At 36.6% G+C, this 12,243-nt stretch overlaps 1 protein-coding gene across 2 annotated transcripts; it reads right to left on the bottom strand.

Moving 5' to 3' along the window:
• Positions 1 to 9,803: 9,803 nt before the first annotated feature.
• On the bottom strand, positions 9,804 to 11,307 carry LOC149239642 (2-hydroxyisoflavanone dehydratase-like). Of its 2 annotated transcripts, XM_089367170.1 has the most exons (2): positions 10,555 to 11,307; positions 9,804 to 10,413 (listed from the first exon to the last, which is right to left on the bottom strand). In XM_089367170.1, the coding sequence occupies exons 1-2, from the start codon at positions 11,212 to 11,214 to the stop codon at positions 10,033 to 10,035; spliced, it is 1,041 nt and encodes a 346-aa protein (XP_089223296.1). In that variant the 5' UTR covers positions 11,215 to 11,307; the 3' UTR covers positions 9,804 to 10,032. The 2 variants fall into 2 exon arrangements, with proteins under 2 accessions (XP_089223296.1, XP_089223295.1); XM_089367169.1 differs by having other exon boundaries at positions 9,804 to 11,302.
• Between the last annotated feature and the right edge of the window lie 936 nt (positions 11,308 to 12,243).

Below are 12,243 nucleotides of genomic sequence, written 5' to 3'. Positions count from 1 at the left end.
GCGGTCTTGCAATTGGCATCAATCCTAAAATTTTCAAGCATATATCCACCTAGGGCGGTATGGGGTTTATTGGCATGGACATATTTTTTGGGGAGCTGGGACTTCAATTAAAACTGATCAACATTTATGCACCTAATCAGAACATATTGGAATTTTAGCACAATTTGTTGGAACATAATCTTGTTTCAAACACCACCATTATTGGAGGGGATCTAAACTTTTCCTTGGGCATAGAATAATCCTGGGGACATCATGCTCAAATCGACCCTATTTCTGATCAGATGAGAACTCTACTGGATACCAGAAAATTAGTTGATGTTCCTATGAACAAGAAACTGCCCACCTGGCATAATAGGCAGATGGAGGATGCTGCCCTGGGTCGACGATTGGATCGGTTCTTGATACATGAAGATCTCATCCATTACATCCCCCTATATCGACAATGGGTGGGTTCTGGGGGATCATCTAATCATCTACCCATTTTTCTCCAAATCACCGGTCCATCAAAAAAGCCGCATTCCCCCTACAAATGCTTTACTGGACACCTAAAAGATCCTGACTACATCAACCTGGTGACTGAGTTCTGGAGAGCTCAACCCCCTCTGAGGGAACACAAGTTGGCTGCGGACTTCTGTATTAGGTTTAACAAACTCAGGACATTGACAGAGCAGTGGTCAAAGAGGAAGAAGTTGAGAGATGAACAACATCTTTTTGACATTGAATTACAGATTGCACAGCTAACGGATGAACAGAGGTTGGGTTTCTTATCGAAGGAGACTAAAATACATCTGGTTTCACTGGAGAACCAAAAGAATAATATACTACTGGAAAAGGAAGAACAATGGAGATTGAAAAGTAGAGCCACCTAGCTTCAAGCGGGAGATGGTAATACCAAATTTTTCCACAATTTTGCAAACGGAAGAAAGGCCACCAACACTATATGGCAGATGCCCTGTGAGCCTGATGGATGGGCCTCAACTCACCCTTAATTAGCTAGATTGGGGATTACACATTTCAAAAAACAATTTACAGCATCGGCAGCCATCAATCTCCCGGACATCATAAACTTGGCTGGCCACTTTCCAAGGTTTGTGGAACAGGATGCTGCAGAGGATTTAACTCAAACGGTCACCATGGAGGAATTGGAAGGAACTCTCAAATGGTTCAAGAAAGATAAGAGTCCTGGCCTGGACGGCTGGCCAGTGGAGTTCTATTTGGCTTTCCTGGAGTTACTGGGATGGGACCTACTTGCTATCATTGAAGAAAGCAGAACCACTGGACACATCCATCCCCCCATTAACTTCACCTACTTGGCCTTGATTCCTAAGACAGATTCGCCATCCTCCTTTAATGACTTCAGGCCTATATCCCTTTGCAACTGTCTATACAAAATCATTTCTAAAATCATCACCAACCGCATCAAGCCTATATTATCTAACCACATCTCTCAAGAGCAATTTTCTTTCCTCCACCATAGACATATACAGGATGCCATTGGTATAGCCCAGGAAGCCCTCCACTCCATCATACTCAAAAATCTCAAGGGACTCACTCTCAAAATTGATCTGGCAAAGGCCTTTGACAAAGTGAATTGGCTGTACATCAAGATGATTATCACTCACTTGGGATTCCCCCCTGCTCTTATCAACTGGATCATGGGTTGCATCTCCTCTGTTTCTTTTGCCATTCTCATTAATGGTTCAGCATCGCCCACTTTCAATATTGATAGAGGGATAACGCAGGGATGCCCTTTATCACCACTTCTTTTCTTAATGGTCATGGAAGGGTTGAGCAGATGCATAGCTACAGAAAAAAGAAGGGGGGGCCTTCAAGGTCTAAAAATTATGGAACATTTCTACTTGACACATCTACTTTTTGTAGATGACATATTGATCTTCTTAAATGGGAGTGTCCGGGACACGAATTCATTGAATGAGATCCTGATCTTGTTCTACAGAGCCACAGGAATGGAGATCAACAGAGAAAAATCCACCATCTCTCTATCTGAATGTACCCTACAGGAATCTCAGTTAGCCACTCAAAATTTTCCCTTTCAAGCAACTGAATTGATGGGGGGATTGAAATATTTGGGCTTCAGACTAAAACCAGATGGTTATAAGATTGCTAACTGGACCTGGCTCATCACAAAAGTGGAGAAGACAATAAGTTGTTGGTGTCATAGGTTCCTCTCTAGGGCAGGCAGACTGATACTTATCAAATCAGTCCTCGAAGCCACCCCGGTGTACTAGATGTCACTTGCCTGGATTCCAAGAGGGATTCTTCACAGAATTCAAAAAATCTGTTTTAAATTCCTCTTGAATGGAAGTAAGGAGGGTAAACCATTTGCTGGGTAAAATGGGCAAAAATTACTACTCTTAAGAAGTGGGGAGGCTAGGGACTTAAATTACTTCTTGCCTTTGCTCAAGCCTTGGCAGCCAAACAGAGTTGGCTTTTACTAAAACAAAATAGTCTTTGGGTTGAGGTTATTCTTCATAAATACATCTGGTCGTTGACTATCATAGACTGGATTAGAAGCCCATCTTGGAACAGGAAGGGCATCTCAGTGATTTGGAGGGCCATACTCAGTTCTACTTCTATCATCAAGGATGGCTTACTATGGAAAATTGGCAATGGTGCCTCGGTCCAAATTGGCATTGATCCTTGGACAGGTAGTGGTAACTCCCATCTACTACTAGTTGGACTAATACAACACCTAAACAATAGGGGCATAAAGTTTCTGGGACAGATTGGGGACCAGCAAAATTCTACATTCCATACACAAGCCTGGCTAACTGATCCGCACTGGCATATACCAATTGAATGGAGTAGAATTTGGCAAATATACCTTCAGGAACTTACAGAATCACATGTTAGATTACAGAATGTTGAGGATGAACTTATTTGAGCCCACTCAAAAACTGGGAAACACACACCGAAACAGGGGTATGACACAATAATAGCAGTCAAAAAACTGGAGGTCTTAAGAAGCTAGTGGGATACCTTATGGAAATTAAAAGCTCCTCCACGCACCAGACTGTTGATGTGGAACATATTAGAAGATAAGGTCCCCACTGGATCCTATCTGAAAAGAAGGGCATTTTTGGGTCCTACCCGGTGTGTACTTTGCCTCCAAGAAGAAGAATCGACCCAGCATCTTTTCCTTACTTGCCCAACCCCCAGGAGTATATGGTCACAAGTCCTACTATCTCTAAATATGACTATGAACTGGCAGGGGGTCGATATAACAACGGCTTGGGAAAACTGGTGGAGTACAGCAGCTATGGCAAAATCAAGAAACCTTCCTCTCCTAGTCTCATGGTACATCTGGCTCAAGAGAAATAATAAAATCTTTGAAGATAAATTGGTAAAGTGGAATCTTCTCCCCCCACAAATTTGTGCTACATATGAAGAACTTCCAAACGATGACAACCAAAAGAGACCTAGAATTATACAACATGAACAAATAAACAGATTGATCCCATGGGCCTATTATAATGGTGCTGCCCAATGGCATGGCTGTGGGGGTGGCATTTGCTTCTACCTTTCTGAAGCACACTACTTCCAGATTTGTTTGGGTCTAGGACCCGGCACCAAAAATCATGTTGAATTGATAACACTTCGCCATCTGCTATACTTTGCTATTCTGAAACAATGTCGAAATATACAAATTTATGGAGATTCAAAGATAGTGACTGATTGGTTTAACAATATAGCTATTTGCTCTACATACTCTTTGAGAACTATTATGGAAGAAATTGTTTTTTTCAAAACATTCTTTGATCAGATTTGTGTTTCTCATATCTACAAGGAAAAAAATGAAACTGCTGACAAGCTATCGAAAGAAGCGACGCATCGTCCTCTTGGAGAGTGGATGATCGCCGAACATACACCTACAGGGATCTATCATTATTTTCACAGGCCATATATAGATGAGGGACTATAAAGGGGCAACAGCCCCTAATTTCACAGCCTTTTGATACTGAACATTTATAGAATTTTGCTCTGTATATAACAGAATAGTAAATATGTTTGTCTACCCCTGTGTGGGTGAATTTTGGTTTTTTACATAGCGGTTATTTGCATCAGAACAGCATACCCTTTTGGGTTTCTATGTATATATTTGTTTTTGACAGTGGACAAAAAGCCACGTTTACAGCATATGCCTTCGGGCATCCACAACATGTAATTTCTCTTTATGAAATTATGAATTTTCTTTACGAAAAAAAAAAAAAAAAAAAAAAAAAAAATGATGAATGTAGAAACAAAGATTACAAATTTTGATGTTAAAAATTATAATTATATTAAATTATTTTTAAAAATTATTAATCTTCACTTTCAATTTTTTTCGAGAGAGGATTTTTTTAAATATATATTTAAAAAAATATTTATAATTCATATTCATAAATATTTAAAATAAAAATTTATAATTTATAAATTTTTGAAAATATTTTTTTCAAGTTTAAACAAGATTATAATCATTGTAAATAACCACATAAAATAATAATTATTATATCTAACCACTTAAAATGATGTCGATTAACCAATATTTTTTTTCATATTTGTATGGTATTACTGGTATTGCGACATTTAGTTTTGGGTTGATTGTGTATTAAATTTATGCAGCTTATTCATAGTTTAACATTAAGAATTTGGTTGTTTTTATTATTTAAATTTATTTATTTGTAAGGTAATTGATTGACATCTTATAATGAGTTTTTAGTAACTTCCATTTCTATTAGTTACTAATTTTTTGTTTTTTATTTTATTTCTTTTTTAATTAATTTTTTTTTTCTATTATTTCTATTTTCATCAATTATGAAAACAATCATGCTACAAAGTCAATTTTCTTCTGCGGCTAGATCTAGATCTAATCTTATCTTCTGTCTTATTTCTGGGTTCTACAGGCAAGTAAAATATGGCTCCCAGCTTCGCGAAAATAGATGTTGGCTCATCCGCTTCTCGATGGCTAGCTTCTACCCATATCATCAGTGAAGCCCCAGCTCCCACTGTCCAAGTGGTCCAGGCCTCACTCGATGAGGCTTTGAAGTTTTCAAAAAGTGCCCTAATCTGTCGGTTCAATGGTTTTTTGCCACGGCTTACACCTCTCCACAATTGGGTCTCGGAGGTATGGAAGCCTGTCATTTCTGATGAAATTAATATCTACCCTTGTGCTAGGGGTTTCTTTATAGTAGATTTTGAAAATCCTGAAAGCAGACAATGTACTCTAGATTTTGGCCCTTAGTTTTCGGAAAAATCAGGCCTACTCATGAAGCCATGGAACCCATCATTCGATCCCTCTACAGCAGTCAAACTCTTTTTGGGCTTCTAGTGATTCCAGTGATTCTATATGGTTATGAACTGTGGGCTAGCAGTACTTCCGACATGCAGTGGAGACAAATTGAGAAAATTCAGAAGCGTTTGATTACAAACAAATTTAAGATTAAAAGTGCAGTTCCTTATGATATCTTGTTACGTGAAACAGGGACTGCTCCTATTGAAGCAATTGCTATGGTGCGAGTAACAAGGTATTTAAAAAAAATTGAGCAAATGGAAGAGGGTAGATGGCCTAAGGTTGTCTTTAATGATAGATTGTGCAAGAGCAAAAAAGCTTGGATGCAGCAAAATAACAAATGGTTTAGTAAATGGGATATTTGCTTGAACGCGTGCCCCATAAACAGCAAAGAGATAAAAGCTTTTGTTATGGAAAAGCTCCACAAACGTACTTGGGAGAAGGAGCAAGGAAGAAAGAAAAATTACTATATTGAAGTGTTTAATCCCACTCATAATCATTAACCAAAAGCATACATAGAGGCCAATATCTCTTGGAGAGCCAAAATTCTTATTGCTCAGTTAAGGACTAATTCTCATCAACTCCGTTGTGAAACAGGGCGCTGGAAAAGGCCAAAGGAAGTGTGGGAGGAAAGGGTATGCATTTTTTGTTCTTCCGAAAAAGTGGAAACAGAAAAACATTTCGTTTTAGAATGTGAGGCCTTCAAAGACAATAGGGAAAGTTATGCAAATACGCTGGCAGCTAGCTCTTGGGATAATCTATTTAACAAGGGGTGTGTCGAGAAGATGGGAGCATTTATTGTGAAGCTTCACAAAAAAAGGGCTGAATACATCAAGCAGATGAAGAAGCAATCTGTCCCATAGGCTATATTTAGCCTTGTGGACGTTAAAATAATTTCTTCTTCTTCTTCTTCTTCTTCTAACCTCAGCACCAGTTTGGATGAGATTACTAAGCCTATCCTTGCATCTTTGGAATCTCTCCTCGCTAAAAGCCATTGGAAATGCAATTGGGAAATTTTACTGCAAGTGCCCAGAAACAGAGTAATATGCCAGAACCACCTATGCATGCATCTGTGTGGAAATCGACTTCAGCGTCGGATTCCCAGCTGAAATAAACCTAACAAGTAAAGATTATGTGTAGAACCAGAAACTCGATTATGAAAGTGTCCTCTTTAGATGTCGAGTCTGCTTTGAGACAGGCCATCTAGCCAAAAATTACCCAAAAACCTCCTAGGAAAATCATGCAAGAAAAAACCACCACAGATCTACATGGTGGGAAGGAGCACAAAAAGAACACTACACTATCATCAAAGAAGAATACTCTAGAAAAAGCTCTGAATCACAAGAAATCAGGTAACAAATAAACAACTCTCAAGACAAGCAGGGAGAAAGCCCCGCCCAACAAATCAACAGTTATGAGGGTTCGAATACTGCACAAAATAAATCTTCATTTAACAGCAAAGCAGATCTCCTAGACCAAACTTCTTCTCTGACTATCTTCAAAAAGACGAACACAATAGATCGCGAAGCTAAGACACCAATGTCCCAAGAACTAGAAGAGATGAAGGAGATGCAAGATAAAGGAAGTTGGAAGACCATAGAAAAAAAAAGAAAGCTACAACACCAATTTCACCAAGAAAGATGAGGAGCCAGATAATTAAAAGCTAAGAAAATTGTAGGTCCAATAGACCAATTTGGTCTCAGTGGATGTTAACCACCATCATCACCATCATCATCATCATCAAAAACATATTTTAATAAATTTAATTATACAAATTTATATATGTTAATAAAAAATAAACATATATACTAAAGAATATTTATGTTAATATAAACAATATTAGTTTATTATATTTGGTAATTTTTAGTAATCACATTCAATAATACAATAATTTGTTGTTTTATTTTTTTTATTTTTGTAACAAATATTTATCTTTATTATTTTTTAATTTAATTAAACTATATTTAAAATATGATGCAATACTAATTACTATGTAATCAGTATTTTATATAATAAAATAATCTTTTAAATAATTTTTTTTATATAATAAAATAAATAATTTTTAAATAATTTATTTTAATGTGGAATAATAAAACCTTTAAAACAATCCCGATCAGGCCTGGAATTTGACGTCCTGTAGGACGTATTTTGAATTCTAGGACGTATTTGACGGTAAGTGTAAATGTTTCCACGTCAAGCTTGACGTGTATTAGATATTTCCAACCTGTCAAAATGACGTTTATATTTGGATTTCATCCGTCAAAATTTATGATACCTGTTTTGAGTTAGTAACGCTAGCCAGGGACCGGTACACAACAGAGTTCGAATTCGTAGAGTGTAGGGTTTTGGTTTGGAAAGAGGAGAGAAGGACGAACGAGAGGAGTAGGGAAAGGCAGATATCGATTGCATGCCTAATTTGAAATGCCAGGCCTGATGGCTAGTAAGGCTTGAAGTGGGTGAAGTTGGATATTAAATTGAGTTGCAGCAAGATCAAGATACAAAGTTAGTACTTGATGTTGACTGGAGAAGAGGAGACAACTGCATCATGGAACCACATCCAAACAGCCTAAGGTAAAATAAATACATTTTTCAAGTATCTGATGGAACCAATGACATCAATTAATTTTATTATTAAACATCTACTCGACATCACATAGATTATTTGTTCCATAATGGTAATTGCATCATTTTTTTGTTCTCCACCACGTACAAAGGACAAGCAACAAGGAAACCTGCTATTCATGGCTGGTTGCGTTGAAGGAATTGTGAAAATTTTGACAAACAAGCCAGGCTGCGTTGAAGGAATTGTGAAAATTTTGACGAACAAGCCAGGCTAAAACAGGAGTCCTCCGCAACACTTTTCTTTAAGTCGGAACTTGTACATCATTCGTTGAACTTTGCTCAATGTATCATTTTACTTTTAATCATATTTTCAATGTTTTGTTTTGTGTAAAAAAGTCTCTAGCTTTTGACTTTTATTTATAACTGTGTGGAAAGTGAAAGATTCATTATAGTCTTAACCATTCACGTTTATGTCTTAAACATTGTTTATTGCAAATGCTTCTCTTACAAGATATCGATGAGATCTTCCACCAGCCCTAATTCATTATTATTACTTTCGATTTCAAGCATTGTTATTATTATAGCTGTTCAAACTCATTATTATTATTAATTTGCTGCAATTTAATTAGGACGTCTGAAACCCATAATTATTCTAGTTGATTTTAGAAATTACTACTACAATCGATGGAAACCATTATTACAATTGATTCAAACAAATTTTTACCAGTGACATATTTGTACTTCTATTACTAATTACAGTAAATAATTTTCATGTTATGTTATTGAGAAATAAAAAATCAAAAGATATTTTGAAAGCTTGATTGTCTACTCACTTTGTCCAAACGCTTCCTTTTGAGATGACATTTAAATATCTATTGTATGTAATATGATACTTACACATAGAAATCCATATATTATAAAACACATGCGATTATATTTTTGCCTGAAACATTTTTACAATAAATACATATGTTGAGAAAGTATTTGTGTCCTGCCACTGCCACTCATAACTAGCTGTTGAGGTTCTTTTTTATAACAAAAACTTAGATTGAAGATTAAATGCACTCTTCATATATATTTATATGTTGTCTTTTTCTTTAATATATATTTATATATTGTCTTTTTCTTTAATAGAAAGATCTAAAATTGATACCGAATTAGTTGAACAATGGACCTAATTACATCTAACATGTTCTCCAACTCCCAATGTTTGTAGAGTATGATGCCTCATCATTTTGTCATAAACATTCAAAAGCATGAAACCATCAAAAGTATTTCTAATTGAAATCATCAATGTACAAGAAGAAAAACCTATAAAAGCCATATTCATATTACCATTGAACGGAGAATTGAGTAATTGATCTATAATGTATTGAGTGAGGCTTATTAAATGCTCTGTTTAATCAAGATATTGTTAAAACTTACTTTCCAACTTCTTTCTTCATCATATCAATATTTTTTATTGATCACGAGGGATGTTGTCTTTTTAAATGTCATACTTTTATAATGTGTTATTATTTTCCAGCTTCTCATCAAATAATGGTGATTGAGGATTTTTATCATCTTAATCCTGTGGCTTTCTTTAGTGTTCTTTACATGTTAACATTTAAGTACATAATCAAAATTATTAATCTCAAAAGTTAAAAAATCTCATAAAGTCTTAAAAGTATGGTTGCATGTTATTTAAAAACAAGGCACTTTTAGAGGGAGATTAATGGATGCTGAGATGTAAGAGTAGTTTCTAGATTGATACTCAAAAATTTGAGTAGAACGTAAAATGAAGGGCATGAAAAGTTCAAAAACGTCATCAAATTTTCATTTGACAGGGAAAGAGGATTTGAAATTCCAGGCCTGATCCCGATATACGGTAACTTTTCCGTTTAGATGATATTCACAGATTTGACCATACTGGAAAGATTTATCGCTCAGTTGTCTATGCCGATAAAGCTAATGAACTACAAAAGCCAAGCAGAAACTGATTAACTACAATATGTGTCTCCCTCGTATACATAGATAATCACAAACTTTAATTTAATGCATTTTCATTATACTGCAGCTAAATCAACGGAATGTAAAAGCTATTACCCTCTACAATTTCTAAACTGAAGCCCTATTTGAAACCCTGTCCACACAAATACATGCGGATGGAATAATATACTATGATGATACTCACAGTTGTCTCAACAGTTTCCCTTATCGGAGGAGGAATCCATGAAATCCAAAATCCGTTTCATCATCAAGGGCGCATTCTCAGACTTTGGATTCAGGAGATGAAAGATGTGGTTTTCGCCTTCCGTCACAACGAGCTCGACATCTTTGCCCGCCCTTTTTAAGGCCTCGTAATACAATATACCCCGATCTCTTAAAAAATCCTTCTCTGCCACAAATACAAGTGTCCGAAGATACACCAGAGTGGACAGAGCCGGAGAACGGGCTCCATCTGGGTTGCAAAAAGGGTGGTCTCTGCCCGCTCCCACCGGCAGAGAGATACTCCACATTCCATCGACCGCCTTAATTAAACCCTGCATCTCAGCCGCCAATTCGCACTCAATTCGTTCTTCTCCGCCGAAATAGGGATGGACCAGAATGGCCCCTTGGAAACACAGCCCATCCCAATTCCTTCCGCTGGCACGCATGCCCATCTGGTGCACGATGTTGGCCCCGGCACTGTCTCCTGAAAGGAAAACCTTGCTAAAATCTGCGTGAGAAGCGAGCCACGGATCCACAGACACCCCATCCAGCGCCACTGCCTCACTGTCAAGCCATTCAAGAACACCAAAACAATCGTCATAAGCAGCAGGAAGGCGATGCTCAGGGGCCCTCCGGTACTCCACGGACGCACAAATCACCTTGGCCTCTGCAGCTACTTTATTAAGATAGCTGTGATAAAGTGGCGATGCAGCCGATTCAACGCAGAAACCCCCTCCGTGAAAGTACACAAGTACCGGGACTTTTTGTTTTACATCAGTGACCTGCAGAGGAGGGAGATAGAGCCGAACGAAGACGCCTGTCTGAGGATCCAACACAACGTCCTTGGATGCCACTTCCTCGTCAAACTTATCATCATGTGAATTAGGGGGTACCGTTCCCCTGTCCATCAACCATTCAACCGTCCCATCTTCGTAGACTCTCATAAAACTGGGAAGTTCAAATACGATTGGTGAAGACGACGACGACTCCATAATTATGGTGAGACCAGAAGGGAGCAGATCGTAAAATCCCAGAGGTATTGGTAGCTTGCATTCAATGCTGTGAACACATTGGCGGGGATCTACACTCCCTGCATTATTGCACACTCGATGTGCTAAACGACAATACCAGTTCGTCATCGCTGAACTCTTCTTCCTAAAATTTCCATCCATACCAAATTCTTACAGTAGATTCTTTTTCTTTCCACAAAAATCTTAACAAAAGTCACATCAATATCAGATTCTTATAGTAGATTCGTTTTCTTTCTGCAAAACTCTTAACAAAAGACAAACTTCTTCAGGTGGATACATTTTCTCTTTGGGAAATCTCCCTTAAAGTCATAAATTTAGTGGTGCAGATTCATCATCCTTTTCCAAAATAATTTATATTAAAATGAGAAATTATTATCTTCATCTTTGTACGAGTGTGTAAATTTTAAAATGATATATAAATGTGATGAGGGTCGATCCACTTGAACTTTGTGAAATTATTGAAGTTTATTGTTTAAAGACGGAATAAATTAGTGAAAATTAAAGGATTTTGTTAATTATTTTTAAATAAAAGTGATGGTGTTTAAAAAGGTTAGGATTCTATAGCGTGAGAAAATATTTCTTACTCTCTAGTCAAGCTTTCTTTTATTTATTTAATTATGGAATTGAAATTTAAATAGGTGTAACATTTTTTAAGAGGGATATGTTTTTAATTATTAAACTCACATCTCTTTTAAATAGTATTAAATTAGTTTTTTAATTATTTTTAAGTTATATTAAATTATTTCTTTTAATTAAGAATAAGAAATATAGTATTATGTATTATTTAGTTAAAGTTTTCAAACTTACTAAATCAAAATTATCAACATTAAGGAACAACACAATCACTAAATGTTCCAAACAAGAATGTTTAATGTATTCAATATTCTTCTTACATGTGTCCATTTTTCTTTGAGTTGTGATATGTCTTATCACTATAGATTCTAGCTCATTCCTATTTTACTAAATTTGGATTGAGATAAAATTAATGATGGACAAACTATGAAAGAAATGGTTGGTTCTACAACAAGTGATTAATAAGACATATTTGCAATCATTGAGAACTCTTTCAGCTCCCTCGATTGTAAGACATTGGTGAAGAACTGAATCGACACTGACACTGTATAAAGTATCGCCAATAATACGGTAGGGTTGGGAGTGATGCCAAATCCT

Source organism: Pinus tabuliformis, chromosome 8, assembly GCF_031772625.1.
Source record: "Pinus tabuliformis cultivar Carrire ecotype Pingquan chromosome 8, CPIR1, whole genome shotgun sequence".
Taxonomy (NCBI): Eukaryota; Viridiplantae; Streptophyta; class Pinopsida; order Pinales; family Pinaceae; genus Pinus; species Pinus tabuliformis.
Note: the sequence above shows the minus strand (reverse complement) of the source record. Positions and strands in the feature narration are given on the sequence as shown.